The sequence below is a fragment of the Narcine bancroftii genome, chromosome 3, assembly GCF_036971445.1.
Source record: "Narcine bancroftii isolate sNarBan1 chromosome 3, sNarBan1.hap1, whole genome shotgun sequence".
Taxonomy (NCBI): domain Eukaryota; kingdom Metazoa; phylum Chordata; class Chondrichthyes; order Torpediniformes; family Narcinidae; genus Narcine; species Narcine bancroftii.
This window is the reverse complement of record NC_091471.1, coordinates 35604179-35631680: the sequence shown is the minus strand read 5'-3', so window position 1 is coordinate 35631680 and position 27502 is coordinate 35604179. Positions and strand designations below refer to the sequence as shown.

Sequence of the window (27502 nt, the reverse complement as noted above, 5' to 3'; positions counted from 1 at the left end):
ATCTTGAAAAATGGAAAAATACAAGCACGTGTGTCTTAAATTCTAAACCCAAATATACTTCTAGCCAAAAGTTCCCTGACAGAATGAACAGCTTGGCAATTGTTGGAAATGCTTTACTTTTAATCAAGTGTAACAAATGACCCTTCACCCATTCATTAATTGTAATCACAGCCTAGAAAATTGATTAATGCAGTTCACAAGTCACATGGGCCCTTTTGTGAGCATGTGACAACATCCAAAACGAGTTTAATACAAGGTAAACAAGTGCAAATATGGTTACAGCAGTCCCTTAAAATAAAAAAAAACACACAAATTTAATCCCCTCCCCAAATCAACTAGAAGCAAAATAGAAAAAGGTTCTATGTGAATATTACAGACTCCCCCCACCTTTAGATACCTTGCATGACTTTTTAGGTGATCCACTGATTGAAATACTACAGCTCAAAGTGAATAACCACAAAAAGGGGAGAATTGTGGAATGGATTATCTACACAAAATTTTGTCAAGTATTTCAAATGAACCTGCTTCAAAGATGATTTCCCATTCCATTTTATAAAAAAGCCAGAAATCGGTGAGTCCAAATATTTTTCCACTAGTTAACAATGCAAGTTTTTAAAAACCAAACTTCTCATGTTTTCATGGATTGCTTTGGCTTGCATTTCCTTCATGCATATATTGCAGATGGAATTAGCTGGTACCCTGCATTTCGTCTCCCGACAAGCACACAAATGCTGATCATGCTAAATATCTGTAAAGAGAAAGTTTAAATGATTTAATATGCATGTAGAATCACATTTTTTCCAGCTTGCAAGAAATGGGACTAAAACACATCAAATGTCAATCAGGCTAGTAGCTGATTATGCACAGTGGAACAATTAAAGGAGTTGCATCCTCCCTGCTCCAGCAACTCATTCTCCTTATGACCACATGCAGTTTCCCCATAATGGCTTTGTCCCACAGGGACACAGGACCCAAAGCAAGGACTGAACCCGAAAAGGTCAACCTACCTTCCCCCACCCCAATACACTATGTTCAATGAGTTTTCCAAGTGGTAGAATCTGGTGGCCTTTAGGAATGTGGAGAACATTTCAGGAAAAATGTGGCAGGTTGCTAAGTGAGCAAGGCTCAAATGTGGCCAAATATTAGCTTTTGTTGCAAGGAAATAGAAAACATCACCAGCTCCATTGCTCAAACTTGTGAGGTACAATAACACTCCCCACAGCTAACCACTGGGTTCTCGAGTCACCCACAGGTGTGTACAGCCCAGCTTGCATGCTGGAGTTTCCCCAAGAGTTAATAGAGTAGGCAAAATAGGACTCACCTGAATAATGGCAAATGCTAGAATGATCAGCATGGCATAGCTGAGAATAGTTTCCAAGCCTTTCTCCAATTTTGATTCGCATCCCTAGAGAAAACAAAAATTAAGAATCAAAAGACAGCCCAAGAACAGAAGTGGAATTATTAAAACGTATGGACCAATTCAAATTAATGCTTCTTTCCAGCTAGGTCACCAACTTTACAATGACTTTTTCTAGCTCTGGCTTGGTAGCCTCCCTTTTTTTTTAAAGAAGTCATCCTACATTTTTTTTCAATGTCTTCTGTACCCCAAATTCCATGGGCTCATTACAATTACTGTAGTACCTGGTGAATAAACTACTCAGTGACAGAAAAATCCCTTCATACAAACTACCATTTGTAAATCTACTTCAAAGCATTTCATCAAATTGCACTGTACTTCTGGACAGAAGTTTTAATCAGCTTAGGTTTCCCCTAGAATAGCTCGTCATTGACGGATATTACTTCACGGCAGCTGTGTGTAATGAGAATATCCACTTCAACACAAAGCCAAAATCAAACTGAATGACAAGAATATTGCAGAACATGCCTCTTTAAATATACACAAACTCAGAGCCTTCTCCCCTCTACCTCCCAAACCAAAACACTCTCCACTTCTCATTTTTGATATCCAGCATGTTTAATTTTCATTTAGAACATACATTACAGCAAATTCAGCCAATAACATGCCAATCTAAATTAGAATTTTCTGCTTGCACATAAGAGTTCCTATTTCTATTTCCTGCATATTCATGTGTCCATCAAGAAGCCTCTTCAATAGCATTATAGTATCTGATTTCATCACTACTCCCGGCACCATGTTCCAGTCATTCACCACAATAAAACCCTCCACCCCCACCTTAAAATTCATCTTCTCCAGGAGTGGCATTTTACCTTGGTGGGGGGGGGACGAGCAATTCTGACCATCGATGCCTCATCATTTTATAAAATTCTATCAGACACTCCCAAAAAAAAATCCAAGTTTGTCCCAACTTTCCTTGCAACTGCCTCTCTAATCCTGGCAATGTCCTGGTAAACCTGTTCTTCTTCTGATAATGCAGTAACTGATTGCAACTATATAGAACTTGAGTTAAGCTGCACAAAGCTCCCTTACTTTTCTACGCAAGCCCCTGATTAATGAAGGCAAGCATGGCATCGCCTTGCTTGGCTACTTTCAAACTTCTGATCACTCCCCAAGTCAATGCTGTTAAATGTTTCAGAACACCACTGATTCCAGGATCCAGCCAGAATACCATTTGCTTAACACAGTGTGGTTGACTGCAGATGCTGGAATTAGCAGATTGGGTTTAGTTTCAGGAGGAACTCAGCAGGTCAAATAGCTGTGTAAGGGGGGGAAAAAAATGGTTGACATGAAGACTGGGTGCATGTGTAAGAGAAGCCAGTAGAAAGAAGAACAGGGGTCCCATGTGAGATTGAACGAGGTAAGGCAAAACAGAAAACAATGTTCTCTTTTTCATCTGTACTTCCCACCCATTCTCGAGCCTCCTTTTCTTTGATTCCATCCCATTGGACTTTCACTCTCCCCCTCATCATTCTGTTCCGTGTAGTCTCTTTATACCCACCATTCTCTCAATAGATTCCAGCACTGGGATCCTTTGACTTTTAATCACTCTCTCCACCCTGTACGACTTCTCTTCCTCTACCTGATCTTTTTCTTGACTCACTCCCTTTGCCTGACACCTTTGCAATCTACTGCAGTATATGGTGTTTCACCTGTACCTGGTTCACCAATTCCACATGGGACTCTTGTCCCACACTATTTCCTTTACACTGACTTTTCTACACATCCCCAACTGCAATAAAGGGTTTCAGCTCAAAATATCCACCATTCTTTATCTCTCACTGATGCTCCTTGACTTGCCAAATTCTTCCAGCAGATTATTTTAGCTTGTTAAACTATTACCTTGTCTACGGGACATATCAATTCTGAATCTAAATCATCAATTCTCTGTGGATGTTGTGCATCTGTTTTCAGATTTATTGTCAGAGTACAAACATGTCATCACATACAGCCCTGAGATTTTTATACTACTTATTTGTAGTGCAAAAAATCTGTACACCAATTACACGTGTAAACAAATAAATAAATGTCAACAACTGTGCAACAGAGACGAAAAAAAATAAAGTGCCAAAGTAAGAGCCTTTAAGTGAGTTCCTGATGGAGTTTGTTGTTGAGTCTGATGGTGGAGCTGATCCTGAAGTCTTTTCCGATGGTAGCAGGAAAAGCAGAGTGTGTGCTGGGTGGTGTGTATCCTTGATGACTGCTGCTTCTCTCTGCCCTGTAGATGTTCTCAATGGTGCAAAGGGGTTTGCCTGTGGTGTCCTGGGCTGTGTTCACTACCTTTTGCAGGGCTTAACACTCAGTGATATTGATGTCCCCATACCAGACTGCGATGCAGCCGGCCAGCACACTCTCCACCACATATTCCAGGGTTTCCATGTCATACCAAACCTCTGCAAATCTTCAAAATGCCATTAGTGTGTTGGCTCCAGGAAAGTGCCACTGAGACAGTGACTCCCAAGAACTTAAATTTGTTCACCTTCTCCACCTCTGGTCCCCCCCAATGATCACTGGATCATACACATCTGGTTTTCCCTTCCTGGATTAGCCCATCATAACGGACCCAGTCAAAATCCCTTAAGACATCTACTTCACTATCCTCAACTTTCACCTCAAACTCAATTTGTAAGACAGTACAGCTCAAGTAACAGAGTTCTGGAGTCTAATTTTCACAACTACCATCTGCAATACTTCAAGCTGGTAGGGACGAGGATGGAGACTCAAGAAGACAGGCTGGACAAATGGGATAAAAAGACTCACTTTGAGCACAACTAAACATTGAACAAGCATTCATATTTAGAAGCAAATAACTGATCATACTAGTATAGTAAGCAAATGTGAGCTTTTATGTCCATTGTACTCTTGTAAAGTTGCTCCCACCATAGAAACCTGATGAGCTACAATTGGAATACTTGTCTATTGTAATCAACCACTCCTGGCTTGAGGGAATACAGCAAAGGCATGTTAAGCACACTGGGCCTTTGTTTGAGAATGAGGCAAACTCGTTGAACAGAGCTGGACAGGGTAAGATAAAGGTTTCCTTTTAACTGGGTTGACAGGAACCAAGACAGTTATGATTTTTAGATAGTAGCAATGAGGAAAGTGTTGCTGCACGACCACTATCAGCTAACACATGTTCAAATGTTACAGCAGGCACGAGGAGATGAGACTTCTCAATTCCATTTCTCCAATTAATACTCTAGTAATTCACAGCACAGAAATATTGACACTTCCCATACAAGGTGAGTGTTTAAAGCTAGTTTGCTCTGCCTGGAAACTTCTTGTATTCACTATTAAGGTGACGTTCCAAACACTGCCCTTCATTCTAATCTTTAACATGGCACCTTATGAAAATGCTTGCTGCAAATGTGACTTGGAACATGAAAAGATTAGATCTGTTATTGTTTGAATAAATTTAGTAGAATGGCCATCAAGAGAAAAGCAGCATTTCACAACATTGTTTTAACTTGCAACACAAGGTGCAACCTAAAATTTGCTTGTTGAAATCAGATTAAAATACTTTCCCAACCAACTGTCAAACAAAATGAAATTCTCTTAAAATCAAATAATTAAAACACATAATACAGCATTGCCTTTGCTCTGTAATAATTGATTGCCACTCAAGTCACCTTTATTTATCATTCATACCATGCTCACATTGTAAAGACGAGATAGCATTACTCCAGGACTACGGAGAATATTTACATAAAGTTAGAAGTTAAACACATTGAAATATTAAAATATATGCAGTAAAAGTCCACAGTAAATTATCCACTTATGATCTGGGAATTCATGAGCCTGATGGCTTGGGAGAGAAATAAAAACTGTTGCCCAATCTGGATGTAACGATCTGACTGCTACGGTACCTCCTACCAGATGGCAGAAGGGATAACAGTTTACATAAGGGGTATGTGGAGTCCTTCATAATGTTTATTGCCTATCGCCAGCATTGAGTGTTGTCCTTTATGGTAGGGAGAGAGGCCCGCCCCATTATCTTTTCCACTGACTTCACTATTCTCTACAGGATCTTGCATTCCGAGGTGGTGATGCAGTTGCAGGGGATGCTCTCGATACATTCTCTGTCGAACATAGTGAGGATGGAGGGTGGGAGATGAACTTTCCTCAGCTTTCACAGGAGCTGCTGAGCTTTCTTTTTTTTTCTTTTTCAATCTTTTTATTATTATTATAATTTATAAACACATACAGTTCAAAGAGATATAAAAAATACATAGTAAGTAATGAATTAATACAGAGATATTAAACAATAATATTACAGAATAAAAATATATCATTAAAAAAAAATTTTTGATCAGTTTAGGGTGTGAACTATCTCTAAAAAAAAGATACAATTAATAACAATATATGAAAAAAGAGAAAAAAAAACCCAAAAAAGAAGAAAAAACAAATCTGAATTTAAAAAAAACTTTAAAAAAACCTACAGATATAACTAAACCACGCCGATCACTCCGATCTCATCTTACAGCCCAATTATCATACATAATCATAGAAAGAAAACAGAGCCAGATCAACTCACCACAAATGAAAATATTGAATAAATGGTCGCCAGGTTAACTCAAACTTAGAAGGGGATTCATAGACAGAGTTTCTAATTTTCTCTAAATTTAAACATAGTATAGTTTGGGTAAACCATTGGAAAACAGTGGGAGGATTTACCTCTTTCCAATTTAATAGTATAGATCTTCTAGCCATTAGTGTAAGAAAAGCAATCATATGATCCGCAGGAAGAGATAAATAAGTCAAATCTATCATAGGTAATCCAAAAATTGCAGTAATGGGATGTGGTTGTAAATCAATATTCAAAACAGTAGATATAATGGAAAAAATTTCCTTCCAATAATTCTGTAAAGAGGGACAGGACCAAAACATATGTGTAAGGGAAGCTATTTCCAATTGACATTTATCACATATAGGATCGATATGAGAATAAAAGCGATGGAGTTTATCTTTAGACATATGAGCTCTATGAACAACTTTAAACTGTATTAGTGAATGTTTTGCACATAGAGAAGAAGAGTTTACCAGTCGCAGAATTTTATTCCAATTTTCATTAGAAATATGAAGGTTGAGTTCTCTTTCCCAATCATTTTTAAACTTTTCAAAAGTCCCAGAATTTATTTTTGTAATTATATTATATAATTTAGATATCACACCTTTTGGAGGGAATTTTGAATATAATATATCCTCTAAAACAGTCGTAGTCTCCCGATTGGGAAAAGAGGGTAAAGTCGAAACTAAGAAACTCCTAATCTGCAAATATCGAAAGAAATGAGATCGAGGTAAATCATATTTCATGGATAATTGTTCAAATGACATGAAAGAGTTATCCAAGAATAAATCCGAAAAGCATGTTATACCTTTAACTTTCCAGAGTAAATAAGCTTGATCAATTAGAGAGGGATGAAAAAGGAAATTTAGTACAATAGGAGTTTCCAAGATAAAATGACTTAGGCCAAAAAATCTCCGGAATTGAAACCATATACGTAGTGCATGTTTAGCCATTGGATTATCAATTTGTTTATATAATTTAGTAAGAGTAAAAGGGAGAGCAGCTCCCAAAATAGAGCTAATTGAAAAATTTTGTATCGGTTTAATTTCTAAATTTACCCAATGGGGATTTAGAGATAATTCTGAATAATTCAACCAATACCTTAAGTAACTAATATTAATTGCCCAGTAATAAATTCTAAAGTTGGTTAATGCCAACCCTCCCTCTCGTTTAGATTTCTGTAAATATTTTTTCCCCAATCTAGGATTCTTGTTTTGCCAGATATACGAGGACAATTTAGAATCGACCTTATCAAAAAAAGATTTAGGAACAAAAATAGGTATAGCTTGGAATATATATAAAAATTTAGGTAAGATCATCATCTTAATAGCATTAATTCGGCCTATCATGGATAGGGATAATGGTGACCAATTGGTAAGTAAACTGCCGATCAGGTCCAATAGCTCTGTAAAATGATTGTGGTAGTTTACCCAATGTGATAGATTCATCAAACATCTTAATCAGCCAGGGAGAGAGAGTAGAAGAAAAAGCTTTATAAAATTCCACAGAATATCCATCGGGACCTGGTGCTTTCCCCGAGTTCAGTGAGAAAATAGTATTATTGATCTCCGAATCTGTAATGGGTTTACTTAATTCTAAGTTATCTTGAGGTAATACTTTTGGGAATTTCAAATGTTCTAAAAAATTAAACATATTACTAAGGTCTTGAGGGGATTCTGTACTATATAAGGATGTATAAAAATTTTGGAAAGATTGATTTATCTCTTCCTGGTTAACAGTCAGTTCTCCATTCTGTTTGCGAATCTCTACAATTTGGCGTCTAGCTGAAATATTCTTCAGATGATTAGCCAACAGTTTACCCGATTTCTCACTATGCACATAAAAATCAGATTTAGATCTAATTAGCTGGTTTTCAATCGAAGATGTTCAAAGCTAGCTTTCTTGGCTTTGGAGCTGGTGTTAAGGGACCAGGTGAGATTCTCCGCTAAGGCACGCTAAGGGACTTGATACCCTTGACAACCTCTACAGTCAATGGTCAGCAGAGCATGGTTCCCCCAGGCCCTTCTGAAGAAGTCGACAACCATCTTTTTTGATTTATTAATGTTCAGATGCAGGTTGTTGGCTCTGCACTTTGCTATAGTATGTATGGGTTGATAGGATGGACCACGTCACTGCCTATTTTGACAAGGGAAAAGAACCTTCAAATTTAATACTTACTGCAGAGCTGATCAGCTCAAGATCTCTTGGGTTGCCTGTGCAATTGGAAAATTCAGACTTGCAGCAGCTGAGTGGTAGAGTCTCACTTTTCTGGAACCACTGAGTTTTTTCCCAGTAGGTGTGGTTGAAGATTCCACAGCAATTCATCTGAAGGACAAATACATCAATACCATTAGGACTTTTTTTCCTTAATGCATACAAAACCAGTTTAATGCACAATGAAATGGAGGGCAATGGTTTCAAATACTTGCACACCCTATGCTTTTTAATTTTGTTTTAGAAATCAAGCCAATTCTTAATGGCCTGATCACACTGGCAGGTGACCAAATGTTCAAAGTAGCAGTGAGCTGCAGGGCATACAATCCAAATTTCTGGTGTTGCAAATGCAAAGTACCCAAGATGGATTTGCATCCAACATTCTGTGATGCTGCAAGAACAAAGTTACAGTGTTCTTCAACATGCAATGCATCTAGGCCCTCAACTTCACAACACACAGTGGCTTCATTCACTGTGGATGAACAGCAATGATGATTTAATGCAAAAGTTGGATTAGTTTTAAATAAATTTAAGTTGGTTAGTTGAGGAACCAATGGTTCAGAAGGCCATCAATGCAGTCCATGGGAAGAACCTTGGTTCTTCCACTCAGACCACTCAATTACTAATGAGGCCAGCAGGAACAAAGGCAAATCTAACCACACTTTCTTGGTCCCAATAATAGTCACTCAAAGAAATATACAGAATTTACTGACACAATATTTAAAAAAAATACTGGGTACATGACCAATGCTAAAATTGTGGATGCAGTTAGGAAAGTTAGTTGCAGGGGTAGGAGGAAAAAGATTACAAGCTTTCATTCACTAGTTATTTCACCAAACAAACATTATAGCAGAGTCACCACATTATATCCTAGTCAGATACCTTAAATAAATAGTCAACTAAAAATTCTATTTGCATTATTGTAAGGAACCTGGCAGGTGGCATGGTTAGTTGTTATAGAGCCAGCTATCGGGACCGGTCTGCAAGGAACTTGTAGGTTCTCCCTGTGTCAGTGTGGATTTCCTCCCATCGTTCAAAAGAAGTTCTGGGGTGCACGGACTCATGGGCTGAAAGGGCCTGTTACCATGCTGTAAGTCCAAATTTTTTTTTTAAAGTTATGAACTCTAACAGGTTGAAAACCAAAGAAATCCTAAAAAAAAAACACAAGCTTTTCTTGTTGTTCTGAACCAGACAAATCAGCAAATGACAATTCATGTTTCAGCTGCTATCTACAAATTGGTATTTAGAAGTATAGGAGTAAAGGTTGGAATCATCACCAGGAGAAACATGCTGGCGTACAAGACTTTTATACAAGACAACCCCAGAATTTCCACTTACACTGTAGCTTTTGAGTTATACTCACTGTATTGGACTACCCCAAGTCTGGCACTTCCCACTGACCAGTTGAGTGAAGCCGTCACAATATTTTAAAAGCAGATTACGCAGTAAAGATTTAAATTTTATTAGAATATTTTTTAAAAAGTCAATGGTGGTTTATTTTAACAGACCATTTAAAGCCTGTAAAGAACCACTGGCAGTTAGACTGGGCGGATGTACCCTGTGAGGGAGTGCGGAAACTTTGCTGTCAAAATTCCCATTGTATACCTGACGTACAAGATGGCCCCTGGTTTTGAGGCAACATTTTTAAGTATTGTATTGTGCTGCTATACTCAAAAGAAAGTTTCAGTGTTCATTGGGTTAACATGTCATAGACAGTCAGCAGGTAGATGGTACAGAAGGAAAGATGTCAAGATTAATTTTTGGATTTATAGATGGTTCAGAGCAAGTCATAGGCCATTGACAGGACTGTGCCAGTAAATGTTTTGAGAGTTTTGCTCAAAACTGAAAAAAGGTTGAAACAAAGGATCTGGGCAAAGGCAATTGCCTTTATGGAGCCAAATGACATGTCACATCAATTGCCTTTCTTCACACCTTGACTGTAATGTCCAGCATTTCATGAGAGATAATAAATCACTGTTTAGTGGAGCTTTTATGGTGCCTGATCAGTTTTAATAAACAAAGTTCAGGACTATCCTGTTCTGCGCGCCTCAATTGGTTCTGCTCCTAGTCAGGTTCTGGACAAATCCAGAAAGGTGCAGAAGCACCCATCAATATCTGCCTCAGATAAAGATCTTGTGTTAAATTTTAGCCAAGAATTCAAATCACCTCTTGCCTAACCTTTGATTTAGTTGTTCATTCATGGCAAGAGCCAATATGTAAACTTTTCCCCACCCCCAAGGGTTTAGACTCTTAGAGCACAGCCTGTCAGAATTTTCCATAATGCTGTCATATCAAGAAACAAGTTGAAAAAACACTCTCACATTCCTGTTATTAGAGTGAATTTTTATTCCACACAAATATTTTATAGTCATTTGTAACTCCCCTAAATGAATTTCTGTTCCCCAAACTGCTGTAACAGTTGCAGAATTCCATGTTACCTGTCTCTGCAAATAGTCCACAGCCCTACTTTCTGCATTTTTCCCATCGTATTTCTTAAAGACTAGACTCATGGCCTTAGTCACATTTTCATGGGCCTGTAGGAAGAAACAGTTAATTAGTCCATCATCTCTCCAGAACAATGCAAGCTGAAAAAGTCATTTCTTTTCCACCAAAATATTGGAAAACAAATTTGCTATAGCATTTAGTCTGTGTCAATTATCCAGCTTATTGAGAATTAAATGAAATCAGAAAGGCCCTCCTTTAAAAAAAGGCTTCTTTTCTACTGTCATTAACTTAGCCCTTAACCACATCACCTCTATTTTGCACACATTTGCTCTGGTCCCTTTACCCCAAGACAAGGACACAATGCCCTGGTCCTCACCTTATATCCCACCAGTCTCTCCATCCAATACCTCATCCTCCACAACTTCCGCCACTAATAATGCGATCCCACCAGACAATATCCCCTCCACTTTCAGCAGGGATCACTCCCTCTGGGACTCACTCATACCTACCCTCCAATCACCCCCAGTACCTACCCCTGTGACTGCAGTGAAATGCTACACTTGCACTCACACTTTCTCCCTCACCACCATCAGGAAAAAGGAGGTAATTTCAATGAGCATCTTAACATCTGTCTACTACAATAAAAGGAGGTCCCAGAGGCCAACCATTTTAATTTCACATATTTTTCCCACACTACTTGTCCATCCATGGCCTGCCAAACAGAGGTTACTTACATATTGGTGGAGCACCCAATATTCCATCTGGGCACTCTTCAACTAGATAACATTAACTTCTACTTCAGATTCTGTTAAACCCCTTCCCTCTAGTGTCTTTCCCCATCCCTGTGTCCTTCCCTCCAGATCCCCACCCTGTTCCCTCTCCATTCAGAGAGTTACTCCTTCCCACCATCACCTTCAGCTTTTTTTTCCTCTCTATCGTCCCACCTAGATCCATCCAGGACTCTCACCAGTTACCCACAATCTTCCCCCTTCTGCCCTCCAATTTCTTTTATTCAAGCTCCTGCCTGCTTTTTGTTCATGCCTTCACAAAGTGCTCAGTCCTGAAACAGTGGTTACTCTTTACTTCCCAAATGTGCTGTACACATTTTCGCGAGGACTTTCACATATTGTACAAGTCACTCTATCTGCAAACTTTCCTGTTTAATCAGCATTACAGTTTAGTTTCCCCAATTACTAACCCCCATGATTATTTAAACAAATAAAAACCTTTTGCTACTATTGCAAGTCTTCCCTCAAGCACAAAAAAAAAATAGGACCACTTTGCAATTTGGCCAATTGTCTACTTTCATTTACCCCCCCTCCCACCCACCCACCCCCTGCAAAGTCATGGTAACTTTAGCATTAATTTTTCCCAGCACCACCACCCCACCCCCATGTTCAAATTCCCTCAATAACCAGGAATCATCCATTTTTTGAACCACCACTTCCCTCCGAGGAGGAGGGTTCCAACGGATCATTACCCCAAGTGCAAAGTTTCACTCTGAAGACCCAAATGGCCTACCCCCTTATAGTTCACCCCTGCCTTTAAACTCTTCTTGCTCGGGGCAGAGAGGAATCCTCCTGTTGAACTCGGTTTCAAAATACCTTAAACTCTTGTGCAGAAAACACAACACTCTACTTCTCTTCCTCCAAAGCAATATTAAAAATATTCCAGGTGCAGAGTGACTAGCACCTTAGAAATGCAATCGTACCAAATTCCTCAAGGCTAACATGCCATGTGCCTTCTTCATTACTTACTGCATGTTGCCATTTGAATAGTGTTAAAGGACTGTTCATAAACTTCACCGTAGAGATGCATTTCTGTTTTGTACCTCATGGATTATTTAATTCTCAATCTTCGCCACCCTCAGAATATCTGCCACACGTTTACAAATCCAACCCACTTTCCTCTCAATTTCATGGTTCTTTTGTATTAGTAGTTTGCCCAGGAAAAATTATTTTGCTATCAAAGATCACAAATAGATGCCTCTTTTCCCCTTGCCAGTATAGATCTTGGCAGTATTCGTTTCATCATAAACCACAAGCAATTTGCTTTGTTTCAACTAAGCCTCATATTGCTGCATGAACATTGCTGGATGAAAAATAAAATTAAAGTTACATTTGCTCTCAATTACCTGTCTTCTGTAGATAATTCCCAGAACAAAGATCGATACCTCTGTAGCAAAGATGACCAAGAGTATGAACAGAAACTGAGGGGGGGGGGGAAAGAAAAACTAGAGGTTAGCAGATTCCTTGTAGCGTTTGTCCAAAATGAACATCAAATAACAAACAGAAGCAAAAATTCCATGCAGATGGCAGCAAGAAAAAGTGACCATCTGCTCCTCACTTAACCCCCTTTAAAAATTTTCTTGCATCAAAGAAGAAGCAGCAGGTCATCTGGATAGAAGTAGTTCCATCAGGCAGACATTACAAGGATTCAGGAAAGACAGGTCCTTTTCGGTAAAGTTACTGGAATTCAGGATACAAGCACACTGGATAGAGGGGAACGATTAGATGTTGTACACTTGAATTTCTACTAGGTGTTTGTGAAGGTCCCACATGAAATACTAATCCACAAAGAAAAGATGCATGGAATAGAGACTACTGCAATAGATAGAGAATTGGTTAATCATTAGAAAGCAGAGAGTTGGGATAAATTAATGTTTCTCTGGTTCACAATCAATGGTGAGCAGAATGCTGCAGGGATCAATGCTGGGCCTGCAACCATTCACTACAATTTGAGGGATCCAAGCATAACATATCCAAGTTTGCTAGGAGTGGAATAGCAAATTGTGCAGAGAGCTATAGACCAGTTATGTGAGTGGGCAAGGGTCTGGCAGATGGAAGTTCAATGTTAGAAAATGTGAGATTGTAGTGGCCCGCAAACCGAGTCACGACCCGACTCACAAAATGGCTGTCGAGCACTGCAATCACGAGGGCCCCGCAGGGACCAACTACCGTCGTCCTGCACAGCGGGAAACAGCTGGCAACGAAAGGAACACCAGCCAGTTGGAGGCTGCAATGACATCACTCCTGTCACCGGAGGCAGGGAGTGAATACAAACAGAGCAATAAATCAGGCTTTGACCTTGACTCAACTGTGTGTGTTGTTTTTACTCCACACTTCAACAGGTCCAACCAGCAGTAGGATCCGAAGATGATGGACCAAGCAGCTCTCCATGTGGTCTCGCTAAAGATGCCAATATTCTGGACGCCACAGCCACACGCATGGTTCAAACAGACTGAGGCCTAGTTCCACCTTGGCAGGGGGGTCATGTACAGAGTCGCAACCAGGCTCACAAAATGGCCGGCATATGCAGTGATCACTCACAGGTTCCAACAGCTGTCATCCTGTCATGGGAAACAGCAGGAACACCAGCTAGTCTGAGGCCAGTGCTGGGATGATGTCACTCCTGTCACCAGAGGCAGGGAGTGAATATAGACAGAGGTGGCAGAGCAAGAAGTCAGTCTTCGACCTCGACGTACGTACATGCTTGCATGCATCTTACTCCACGCCGCATAGCATGCACGCTACAAGATCATAAACTGGAATAACAAATAGATTTCATTATTTAAAGTGAAAGAATGTGCTTGTTGTCATGTGATTGCACAGATTGGTTTGCAGGTGCAACATGTAATCAGCAAAGCAAATGGAATGTTGTCTTGATTGAATACAAGAGCAGGAAGATTCTGTTTCAACTGTACAGTGAACTGGCAAGGCCACACCTGGAGTACTGCATGCTGTTCTGGTCTCCTTACTTGAGAAAAGGAAATATTGGCTTCAGAAGTGATGCAGATGAGGTTCACAGAGTTTAATTCTAGAGATGGGGTGGGGTTAGCCTCCAAGGAGAGATTGGAAGTAAATTTAAGACAGATGAGGAGTAACTGTTTCTTCAACACACCACCCCTTGAGTGGAAAATCTGTGGAACTCTCCACCCAGGGATGCAGCGAGCACCTCATTGAATACATTTAAAATACAGATTTTTGCAAAATAGGGGGAAAATTATTATGAGGAAAAGGCAGTAGGTGGAGCAGAGTCCATAGCCAGATCAGCCATGATCTTACTGCATAGTGGCGCATGCACGACAAGCCAAACTGCCTACTCCTACCAACGCCGTGATGCAAGAACGCAACATTTGCAAGCGGGTTAAGCAACTGGTACTGAACCAGTTGACCTAAACTTGGCAATTGTACCGGCAGTAGCAAGGCAGGCTCGAACTCTCACCCTAATGTTTGCAACTCCAACATTCCATATGTGGAAATCAAATCTCCCCACCCAAAACTTTAATGTTTTGTGCCAGAGCAGGGTTAGATGAAATTTGCAGGAACATTAAAATCAGATGGCACAAATTCAGAACTCCTCCCTGGTACATGAAAAACTTGAACTTTACTGGCACAATTAGTTGCAATGTCGGGGAGAAAATCCAACAGGGACAAAACTTCAGAGGCGAAATAAAAAGCCATTTAGGAAAAGTCATCCTGTAATCCCTACCATACCATTCATCTTGAATATTTAGGTCTAGAACAAACTAATATTTGGTTCACTTGTGTCCTAGATCTAAATTGCATCTCCATATTTGGACTTTACCCCTTATTCTCCTTTACACAATCAAATTTAATCTGAAAGGAAAGAGATTGATCAGTTTCAACCAAAAATATCTAAAACTGTACAACACACATTTAAGACAAGAGGGAGAAGTTAAAAAGAAGTGAGGCAAGTTTCATTTACTTTAAAAAAAATGTACACAAGAACAGCTGGTTCTGAAATGCACTACTACTGGGGTGAGCACTGCAGCTGATGTGATAGTAATGTTTAAGAGGCTTGTGGAAAGACACGGCATTGAGAGATTATACAATGCGAAGGCAATGTTCAGTATAAATCTGCATCATGGTCAAAGACACAAGAGGCAGAAGGTGACATTCTAATAATTAGTATTTAATTATGTCCATATTCTGGCCATTTCTCTATACAATTCTCATGTATGGTCTTAACCTAAAAGGTCAATCACCTCTTTGCCTCACAGATACTGCTTGACCTGCTCTGTTCACTATATACATTTTTTTAAAAAACCCCTTGACTATCAATTTAAACTTCTTGACGGGCAGCTTAACCTCTTCCCCCCCCCCCCCACAAAATAAAATCCTTTTACCCCATGTAGATTCTGTTAAACATAACCAGTACTCCAGAGATCATCCTTGTGGAATCTTTCTGACTGCTGCCCACTTGCAAAGTTCTGCTAATTAATCAGTGGCTGATAAACTTTAAACTTTGCTACCTTTCGAACACCAGCTAACCATGAACACAAATGGAATCAAAATCCAACTCACCAATCCCAATCCACACCGAGACTCCACCAGTGTGGCACAGCATCCAACAAATCCAATTACAAACATCACAAATGCTATCCCAATGATTACCATAGCCGGGAGCACTGGATACTGGTTTTCAAAAAAGTGCGCATAATTTTTATAGGTTGATAAAATGGCGGCTCCCACATAAACAAGCACAGCTCCTACAACCTGTAAAACAAGAACATCAGGAATCAAAGTTTTAGTTTGGTTAATTGCTGGAGTGTGTGATGAACATTAAACATCCAAGAGTTCAGCTGGAGCATCATTCCATGAAAACTATCATACAATTAACATGGGACAAAAACAACATAGAAGATGGGAATGGAAGTATAGATTAATAGAAGCTCCATGAAAGTGGGTTTTTTCTTGTTTATTTTTATTGAATGACAACATTGTTTGACTGGTTTAATGTATCTTAGATTTTGTTCTTTAAATGAATGGGGGGGAGGTAGGGAGAGTGGGACGGGAGGAGGGAGGGGGGGAGAAAATGACACTGTATTTTTTTGCCCCCTCCCCCCACACTGTATATATTTGAAAAGGAAAATGTATGTATCTTGGTCAATGTGGTTTATGGTGTGAAAAATAAAAAATTTAAAAAAAACAGAATTGCAATGTGACTGATTCAAAAGTTGTATTGTTAAAGTTCAGCGGCTGCTAGCAACAAAGATCTGGTGCTGGATTGTTAGTGACTAATGAACTTGCAAACAGGCTTTTGAAGTAGTGTATTAAATCTTCCGGAACCTCACTTTCTATTCAACCTGTTGCAACCTGATCAAAAGATCTGAAGACCACTCCAAAACAAGATCGGGAGAAGTCCTGAAGTAAAACAATAAAAATTCTGCAGGAATGGTGGTTGAAGTAGAAACAACGCTGAAGAAACTCAGCGGGTCAAACAGTGTCCTTTATACAGGTAGTCCCTGACTTACGACCATAATTAGGATCGAAGGGCCTGTCGCATCTCGAAAAGCCCACAAGGCAGAATTTTGTCCGCACACGTGGACTAAGTCTTAAAGCAAACTTTTTAAAAATCAAAATTTTCATCATCTGAACTTTAATCAAAAATTTTCATACTCTACCTCGTTAATCAGCAACCCGGGGTCTGTAGGCTGGGCGCGGCCATCTTGATTCCTGTGCGCATGTCTTTGGTTGCCACACGTGCAGTGGGTTCGTGCATTGAATACTAATAGATGAACCATGCATGTGCCAACTGAAGACTCGTGCATGCGCACAGGTCATGCCCAGCCTATGGACCCCCCCGGATGCCGACTAACAAGGCAAGTACGTGCATTTTGGTTTTTACCCCTGTTACAGTTTGTCAAATACAACATAAACCAAGTCAATTATATATTTTTTCTTCATAGTTTTAACAAATTTTCAGTCGTACATGCATATGGACGCAAGTCAGTGAGTACCTGTATATGATAACCAATGTTTTGGGCTTGAGCCCTTCATCGTGAGGGAGAAGTCTGCCCTTGCAAAACAGTCCAAGGTGGAGGAAATGGAAGTAGTATTGTAATACAAGCTGGCAAACAAAGCTAGTTTGCTGTGATTATTCATTACTAGCCAAGAATCAATCTTGAAAATAGTAGTGTTTCAGGTGATAGTCATTTTTATAATTGAAAGAGGATGTTCATGATTTTGCCAAGTTCCAAATTCTACTCAATATAGTCTTCTTCCTGTTTCTAAATATTACATTGCAAATTCGATTTCTAATCCAACTATTTACAAACCCTCCCTTGGCCCATGACACATACATGTTGAAAGCAGATCTAAAGTTCACAATTAAATAGGCCAAATGGTGAAATCGGTTAACGATACAATGCACATTTAAGATAATTTGGTCTTTGAACTCCAACCATCATTGCAATTGTGTACTACAAACAACTTGAAGGCTGCACCATCTTATTCATCTCAGAGGATGTCAAACATTGTACGCTATTTTTATATTTATTAGTTTAAAACAGTGGTTCTCAACCTTTTTCTTTCCACTCAGATACCACTTTAAGTATTCCCTAGGCCATAGGTGCTCTGTGATTAGTAAGGGGTTGCTTAAGGTGGTATGTGGGTGGAAAGAAAAAGTTTGAAAAGCACTTTTTAAAAAAATTTGTACTCAATTAACGCTTTACGTGCATGGTTTCATAACTCCAAAGGAAATGGGCCAATGACAATTTTTCTCAAGCAAAATATTTCAGTAACAGTTGGGTTCAGAGCATTGATTCTCAACCTTCCCTTCCCACTCACATACCACCTTAAGCAATCCCTTACGAATCACAGAGCATTTATAGCAAAGGGATTACTTAAAGTAGTATGTGAGTGGAAAGGTTGAGAATCACTGGTTTATATGGTGTTAAGTATAACTGATGTACAAAATTATATTGCACCATTCTATATCTTACATTTATTGTATTTTTCATGTTTTCTCTACATATCCCAATCTAATCTCATTCATCTATTTGTTTATTCAAATCTACTTCCCATCTTTGTCTTGAATTATGAAACCCTATTTTTTGGGCTTTCTTTTGATGTGTGCACTATGGTTAATGAAAGCTTGAATTATTGCGTTGCATCTTTCAATTGAATTACTATTAGATGAAGTTTCTCGTCACCAACAAAATTACATTGTCAAAATGTTAGTCACAAATATCACGGCAAGAGGAATTCGTACAAACTACTGCATTCATTGCAATTTACTGAACAATTCCACTAAATGGGTGGGATGGAGAAAAAGAATGAATAAATTATACAAATTTAATACCATCAATATTTGAAATTTACAGGGAGGAAGAATCAATCTTCAACGATGACATCTGAACAGGAACAAGAGCTTGCGTTGAAACAAAAATAAGTTCAGACAGCATCTAGAAAACATTTGCTCTTTCTATAGAAATCAAACAAGTGGAATGGAGAGAACAAAAAGGGGCACTTGTAATAGTGGAAACCAGCAACTGTGACAGCCATCCTGCCTGGGAGGTGCAAACAGGACCAGAGGAGTGGAAAATAAGCCAATGCTGGAACTGTGTGATAAAGACAGTAATGCTGGGCATTTGGAATAAATTTGGAATAAAGGAGTACCCATCAGGTAAAATTCAAAGAAAGAGGTCATCACAACAGACTCTGATTATTAGAAATACTTGAATTCAGTACTGGAGTAGAGCTGCACTGCATTAGAAGACCAGTCGTGGGTTCGTCAGAACAGAGAGGCCAATGTTAGGCAAGAGGATGTAAAATTCTTGGAAACTGGAAGCACAAGATCACCCTTTCAGATTAAAAGTATCCTGCAAACAAACCTCCAATTATTCTTTGCATCCAACATAGACTTTATCAAATTTACTCTACCTGGGCCCTAGCAAATTGCTTGCAAATTGCAGCAAGGTGATCACTGCATCTCGAGCAACCACCTATCCTTGCACATGCAATTTGTGCTTTGACAAACCAAATGCGATACTGTTAGTATAGTAGCTTTGAATGAGACACCACTTCCTATTTGTACAGCCATCACGCACCTCAGCTGTGCCAAGACTGCCTTCAAGCAAAAGCTCAAGAGAAAAAACAAGATTAGTATAGACAGAATCTCAGTCATCAGACTCGGTGAGGTAGCGTTTGTATCATTATGACATGATTATGGACAACGAGATACATGTCAGCCTTTGTTAAAGTTACAAACGGTTCTTCGTTCTCGTTAGGATTGCCAGTTGACTTACAGACTTGACTTTTCTACACATCAGTGCAACTGTTCAGTTGCAACACAGTTTAGTCCCAACTGCCTTAACCTTTGCCACCATTCCTTTCTTGTTATTTTCTTACATCATTCAACCCCATGGGTCAACCCGATTGCATTTTGCACATTTCCCATGGTTTGCAAAGCTGCAGTCAAGTGGATACAATGCCATGATGCATGTTGGAATAGCAACGACAAGTTTGCTTCATTGTTGGTGAAAAACAAGTTTGCTATATGTCATTTTCCTTTGAAGTGATGACTGAGAGGGATGTGTTGATGCACCACATTGCAAGTGCAAAACCGAACTGGTGCAATGTTACATCCTTTCAGTGAGTTTCATACAAGTTCTTGCAATTTAAGAAGCCAAAATTTTTTTCTAAATCAAGATTGGAGAGTGAAACACCATCAATGACTCCAATAGACTGAAGTTGGGCAAAGTGATAGGCTTTATTCACTATAGAACAAAGACACGTCCTTGCTGCTCTCCTGTCCTGAAAGAGGAAGGAGCTGTGGATCAGTCACCTTTATTCAGGAGTCTGTGGGGACCACGGGTACTGTCAGCCAGCGGATGTGCCCAAACAGATAAAAATATACATAGTGGTTTACCACAGAGAGCAAGAGGACCTGTGGATTCTTATAAATCACATGCTCTTACCAAAGCAGTTTCTTGTCGAGAACAATAACATTGGCCCCCATTTACTTTCAAGACAGTGACTACAAGCTGAAAGGTCCAACAGGCTCCAGCTCCAGTCGAATCCTGAAGAAACAGTAAGCAAAAAAAACTAAGAGGATTTCTAACGGGGTGGAAGATCAGCATGGGAATGCTGACCAGGTTCACTCTCCAAATTACAGCCAGATAAAGCACTGTTGGAAATGTCATGGGATCATAGTGAGAAATTAAACCTTGACTGTTGGCATACAGGAGACTGCATTTACTGGAGTTTCTGGAACAAAAATAATCTGGAGGAGAAACTAACTCGGCTGGTCAAGCAGCATCAATGGGAGACAAAAATAAATGTCAATATTTCTGGCCAGAGCCCTTCATCAAGACAAACATTGGAACACAAGAAATAGGAACAAGACTTGGTCATCTAGCCCATTGAGCCTGCTTCGCCATTAAATGAGATCATGGTGGATCTGCTGATGGGCTCATCTCCACCTACCTGCCTTTTCCCCACATCCCTTAATTTGCCTACCTCGTCTTAATATCTTTACTGAGGCTGCTTCCACAGGCAGCAAATTCCATAGATTCATCAAACCGCACCAGAAGAGAATAAACTGATGTGTTACAAGCTTGTGCTTTATGACTAATTAGGTCATTGATCCTGCCACTCGCAAGAATGCAGTTCACTTTTAATGGTTTTTTTTTGTTGGTGTTAATTACTCACCAAAACCTATTCCTTGCCAAAAAAAAGTCACCTGCGAGCATTTTCAACATTTCAAGAACGGTCAGTGAGCATTTTTTTAGATAAGCTCTTTCAAAGTTAATATAATTAAATCCAGTGCCAAGTTAGTGCAGCCATTGCTTGACCTTTGTTTCAAAGAAAGAAAGTCCATTTCCTATTCAACTGGAACCTGCCCAGGAGTATTATTCAGTTATTTACCTTGCAATAGAACCTTAAACATTTCCCTTTCACTGAACTCCCAAACTTCAAGTTAGCACAGCCAGTGAAAGAAACAGTTGAATTGAGGCCAATAGTCAAATGACTTGCTGTTATCACAAGACAATTTGTTTTGTAGTGGGGGGGATGCGAGAGGAAGGAAAAACTAACCATCTTATTAGCAGATTACTAATATTAAACAGTTGGCAACAGAGGAATTACCAGTGGAAAGAGCTTTATTTCTATTGTTCAAGCCTCACTCCAGCACCAGGCAAAACCCTACCAAAAACATTGTGAAGTTTTTAAGAAAGTCTCAGATATTTCTGTGGATTTGTTGGGTTCAGGCAAGATGTCAGAAGACTGATCGATATCCAAAGATATTGAAAGATAAACTAGTTAATGAGGTGGCAATAAAACGACATTAGTGGCAGGGAAATTATTGGAGAAAGTGCAAAGGGACAGGATTTGGAAAAGGCAGCTGTTGATTGTGGATCAGCGGCATAGTTTTGTGCAGGGGAATCCTGCCATACAAATTTGTGCTCTGAGGAAGCAATCAAGAATATTAGCAAAAGCAAGGCAGTAGACATTGTCTATCTGCATGTCAGTGATGCATTGGACAAGGTCCTGCGTAAGAGGCTGGTCCAGAAAGTTAAGCTACATCAGATCCAAAGTATGCTTCGTGAGAAGCAAGGGGCAGTATGTAAACAATTACTTTATATTACTTTCAATAATATACTTGCATTATGTAACCATTAATCAATGGTTATCTACTATATATTCACTGTTCAATTAATTCACTTATACAGTTAATTCAGTTATTCACTTTTTCCATTGAACAATTATAATCAAAGCAAGGACAAAAGTCAAGGGTGGGGAGACATGATGAATCACATGGCAAGGATACAGGACAAAAAGGATGGGTAAAAGTTAATGGTGGCAGAATATCATGGAGGATGTGGTTTGAAGACGATACCGCTTTAGTTGCCCATTCAGAGCCAGCTCTTCAGCGCTTGACGTCCTGTTTTGCGGAAACTGCCAAAATGTTTGGCCTGGAAGTCAGCCTGAAGAAAACTGAGGTCCTCCATCAGCCAGCTCCCCACCATGAGTACCAGCCCCCCCACATCTCCATCGGGCACACAAAACTCAAAACGGTCAACCAGTTTACCTATCTCGGCTGCACCATTTCATCAGATGCAAGGATCGACAACGAGATAGACAACAGACTCGCCAAGGCAAATAGTGCCTTTGGAAGACTACACAAAAGAGTCTGGAAAAACAACCAACTGAAAAACCTCACAAAGATAAGCGTATACAGAGCCGTTGTCATACCCACACTCCTGTTCGGCTCAGAATTATGGGTCCTCTACCGGCTTCACCTACGGCTCCTAGAACGCTTCCACCAGCGTTGTCTCCGCTCCATCCTCAACATTCATTGGAGCGCTTTCATCCCTAACGTCGAAGTACTCGAGATGGCAGAGGTCGACAGCATCGAGTCCACACTGCTGAAGATCCAGCTGCGCTGGGTGGGTCACGTCTCCAGAATGGAGGACCATCGCCTTCCCAAGATCGTGTTATATGGTGAGCTCTCCACTGGCCACCGTGACAGAGGTGCACCAAAGAAAAGGTACAAGGACTGCCTAAAGAAATCTCTTGGTGCCTGCCACATTGACCACCGCCAGTGGGCTGATATCGCCTCAAACCATGCATCTTGGCGCCTCACAGTTCGGTGGGCAGCAACCTCCTTTGAAGAAGACCGCAGAGCCCACCTCACTGACAAAAGGCAAAGGAGGAAAAACCCAACACCCAACCCCAACCAACCAATTTTCCCCTGCAACCGCTGCAACCGTGTCTGCCTGTCCCGCATCGGACTTGTCAGCCACAAACGAGCCTGCAGCTGACGTGGACATTTACCCCCTCCATAAATCTTCGTCCGCGAAGCCAAGCCAAAGAAAGAGAAATAAAGGAATGAGAAATAATGGTGGCAAACCAAAGTTAGGTATGCTGCTAAGGGACATGATTGATTGAATAAACAAGCTCAGGATTGTAACATAAAAAGAGGATATGTGCTATGTTCCATGGGTTTTGATCAGTGACTTGTTCTCTGGCTGCCTCAACCTTCACTTGCAAATAAAAATTTAACTTTTCTGAAGAATTCTCCACATTGCCCGACTCGTTTTTGGACATCAAAAAACCATCACAGTAATAGATGAAGAATGCATTTCTGATTGAAAATCAGGGATTAGTGCTGGGAATTTTGTGAAACAAACAAAACTTCAAAAGTATGATTAATGATTTTGCAAATAATTTTTTTTTAATTGTGGCTAGTGAGGAACATTAGCCAAGGTGACAGCAGGATATGAACCAGATGTAAAGTTGTGCACAGCACTGGCAAATGGAATTTAATCTTAATAACTACAGGGCAATTTCTTTGTAGTTAAACAGCAGAAATTCAGAATAAATGAAAGGGTGCAAAGGAATGTTGATGATCAGAGGAACTGGGGTGAAGGAGGGGGGTGGCGAATAATTGGGAGGTTCATGGCTAGAAACTGTAGTATAGGTAAGGTAGGTAGGTCTTTGATGGAAGCGCACATATGCAAAGATGTTACAGGCCAGGACAAAGAATACAAAAGTTGTGCCATAATGTTGCAACTTTATAAGACACTCATTAAATTGCATTTTGATTATTGTGCAGTTCTGGAACTATAGGAAATTCATGGTTGCACATGCAGAGGAGAGTCACCCTAATGTTTCCCATATGAGAGGACTTCAGTTACGGAGAGAGACTGGAAACTGTAGGTTTTCTTCCAGAATGAAGGAGGCCAAGGTGTACATTTAAATAGACAACATAATGGATATATATCCACCCCTCTACCTTCCACTACCCCCCCCCCCCACCCAAACAGTGGAATTCAAAAACTTCATAGTATTGGTTTGAGGCAACAGGGAAAAGTTAAATTTTGGGAAATTTTAGAATACATGGAACTCACTACCAGAGGGGGGAGGATGAAAAAAATACAATAATCAAGAACCATTTAACCAGGTAAGGAGACAGAACTTGGAACACAAACAGGCAGAAAGTTCAGTATAGACATAGTTGGCAAAGGACCTTTCTTGTCTGTACAATTAATAGAGGCACAAACTTTTTAAGTTTACACATACAGCACAGTAACAGGCCATTTCGGCTCACAAAGTCCATGCTGCCCAATTTACACCCAATTAACCTACAACCCCTAGTACGGTTTGAACAGTGGGAGGAAACCTGAGCCCCTGGGGAAAACCCACACAGACTTGAGGAAAGCATACGAACTCCTTACAGACAGAGGATTCAAACTCTGGTCACAATTGCTGGCGCTGTAAAGGTGTTGCGCTAACCGCTATGCCAACTGTTCCACCCCTAAGCAAGAAATGCATTTTCCATGTCCCTCCTGATTTAAGTAGTTGTTGCAAATCTCAACACACCACTCTGAAAGAATAATTGATATCTACCCATTATTTTCGAGAGTGTTAAACTACAAAGGTGTACGAGTGACACCTGAGACGCCAAAGCCTCCTAGAGCATGAGCAATAGCAGCAACGTGTCCTCCTGCCCTCTGCACGCCAAGGCTCAGCCACTTCCCCTACACTGTGCAAACAGCAAAGGACTGACATGCTAGGACCTGTGGGCGCGCAAGGATGGGAGGGAAAGAAGTCAGTAACCAGGGCAACATGCAGGGCCCATTGTCGTGGGGAGCAGACGATTGATTGCTTGCTTTGAGGGAAGCGATGGGTCTTGCTGAGCCTTTGTTGACAAACACAGCCCCCGAACAAAATGAATGAGGCACAGGAGGAGGTGGCAATGAGTGAGTGGCCTGTCGAGCTGACCACTACTTGATGGCCTTGTGGTCAAAGGAAAACTTTTTCTACAAAGGAGAGATGGTGTGGCAAAGTCCAGCTGTTGCTGGGACATGACACAGTAACAGAGCCAGGTCCATCTTGGACAACACCCAATGTGGTGATACACCACTGGCCTACTGCAGGGGGTGACCTCTGTACCTGCAGAAGAGCACAGGAGAAGGCAACACCTGGCCGGCTGTCAATCACCCTCCAGACTATAAGCTAGATCCGGCCCTTCGAAGCCAGTCTCAGAGCTCGTACAGCATTCTCACAGCCAGCTCTGTGGAAGTTCATGTTGCATAAAGCCTGTAGAACAGACTTTTTGTTTTGTGTGTTTGCTTCTGTTCGGTCGCGCACCACACCCAGAGCCTCAGCCAATCCATCAGGCAGTGGCCTAGGATGCATAACCAACATTTTGGTCTGAGCCGTTCAAGAAACAAGAAGAAAGCATGGGCCAACAGCCAAGAGGCAGTAGCTGGAGGTAGATAGGAATGCAGGAAAGAAAGCTGAGAATGGATTAGGAGGAGGAGGAAGGGGGGGAGGAGAAAGGGGGGGAGGAGGAAGGGGGGGGAGGAGGAAGGGGGGGGAGGAGGAAGGGGGGGAGGAGGAAGGGGGGGAGGAAGGGGGAGGAGGAAGGGGGGGAGGAGGAAGGGGGGAGGAGGAAGGGGGGGAGGAGGAAGGGAGGGGGGAGGAGGAAGGGGGGAGGAGGAAGGGGGAGGAGGAAGGGGGGGAGGAGGAAGGGGGGAGGAGGAAGGGGGGAGGTAGAGGAGGAGGGGGGAGGAAGGGGGGAGGAAGAGGGGAGGAAGGGGGGAGGAAGGGGGGAGGAGGAAGGGGGGAGGAGGAAGAGAGGGGGAGGAAGGGGGGGAGGAGGAAGGGGGGGAGGAGGAAGGGGGGGAGGAGGAAGGGGGGGAGGAGGAAGGGGGGGAGGAGGAAGGGGGGGAGGAGGAAGGGGGGAGGAGGAAGGGAGGGGGAGGAAGGGGGGAGGAGGAAGAGGGGAGGAGGAAGGGGGGGGGAGGAGGAAGGGGGAGGAAGAGGAAGGGGGAGGAAGAGGGGGGGAGGAAGAAGGGGGAATGCAGAGCTGGAACTTGTGAGCTCGACAATAAGAGGGAAGGGGAGGAGAGTTCGAGGGACGAGAGAGGCAGCAGAGAAGTAAGTCATGGTTAGGTAGAGGGTGCCCTGAGGGAATATGGGGCGTTGATCATGGCGATCAGAGCGCCTGCCCCTCCCCCCCGCCCCGAGTTTAAGCTTCTGTCCCATGTACCAAGGGGGTCGCCAGCAGTAAGTGTCTCCAAAGCCGAGCAGCATTTTAACCCCCCCGCCCCTGAGAGAAGTGAGACTTAGGCTGGAGAAGCAGCTCGACCCGGGGAACGACTCTCTGAAGCATTTCCCGGCCTGGAGGCTTTTTCTTCGCGGGCAGTAAGTTGGACGAGGCGTCGCGAATCGGGAAGCACCCCGCGGCGGGGGGGCGGCTCGGTGAGGGGGGGGGGGCTCGGTGAGGGGGGGGCGGCTCGGTGAGGGGGGGGGCGGCTCGGTGAGGGGGGGGGCGGCTCGGTGAGGGGGGGGGCGGCTCGGTGAGGGGGGGGCGGCTCGGTGAGGGGGGGGCGGCTCGGTGAGGGGGGGGCGGCTCGGTGAGGGGGGGGGCGGCTCGGTGAGGGGGGGGCGGCTCGGTGAGGGGGGGGCGGCTCGGTGAGGGGGGGGGCGGCTCGGTGAGGGGGGCTCGGTGAGGGGGGGGGCGGCTCGGTGAGGGGGGGGGGCGGCTCGGTGAGGGGGGGTCGCGTTTCCTCACCCAGAAAAGGAAGCTGATGCCGAGCAGCAGGGCTTTGGAGGCGCACACACCAGGGTCCATGGTCCCCGACCACTCGCCCCGCAGCCCAACCCGCTCACGCTGTCCCCTCCCCCTGTGATCAGCACCCGCGCTGGCGGCCAACAGGCGATGACATACATGACCCTCCCACACGACCAATGGGCCCAAGTGGGCAGCCAGAGCTGAAGCCTTCTCTCATTGACCCTGGGTCCTTCACTGTGGAGCCCAGCCACCCAATCCGGGAACTCTGACCTCGTCTGGACACACTCCAGTGACATGGCATGACTGCAGCCCTCTCCAATTTCCATGACCCTTCCTCCAGCTCCCCACCCTCTTCCCTTCCTTCTCCTACCTTCATCACTTCTCACCTTCTTTCTCCACGACCTCTCTCCACCCATGAGGCCAGGTTTATTGTCATCTGGGGGAGAGCGCAGAGGGCGCAGCACGCCTCTCCCCGGAGGAACGACCCCCAAAACGTGCTAACTTTACAAAGCCTGACGCATCAAAACTCT

General features: G+C 42.1%; 1 protein-coding gene across 4 annotated transcripts; it reads right to left on the bottom strand.

Annotated features, from left to right (window-relative positions):
* Nucleotides 1-99: 99 nt before the first annotated feature.
* Nucleotides 100-27502, bottom strand: tspan36 (tetraspanin 36). 4 transcript variants are annotated; one of them, XM_069923792.1, is made up of 7 exons: nucleotides 27359-27502; nucleotides 15971-16162; nucleotides 12778-12852; nucleotides 10637-10732; nucleotides 8163-8309; nucleotides 1322-1405; nucleotides 100-748 (listed from the first exon to the last, which is right to left on the bottom strand). In XM_069923792.1, exons 1-7 carry the CDS (start codon nucleotides 27386-27388, stop codon nucleotides 665-667), a joined length of 708 nt encoding a protein of 235 aa, XP_069779893.1. In that variant the 5' UTR covers nucleotides 27389-27502; the 3' UTR covers nucleotides 100-664. The 4 variants fall into 4 exon arrangements, with proteins under 4 accessions (XP_069779893.1, XP_069779895.1, XP_069779892.1 ...); XM_069923794.1 differs by having other exon boundaries at nucleotides 27343-27363; XM_069923791.1 differs by lacking the exon at nucleotides 27359-27502 and adding an exon at nucleotides 26973-27122.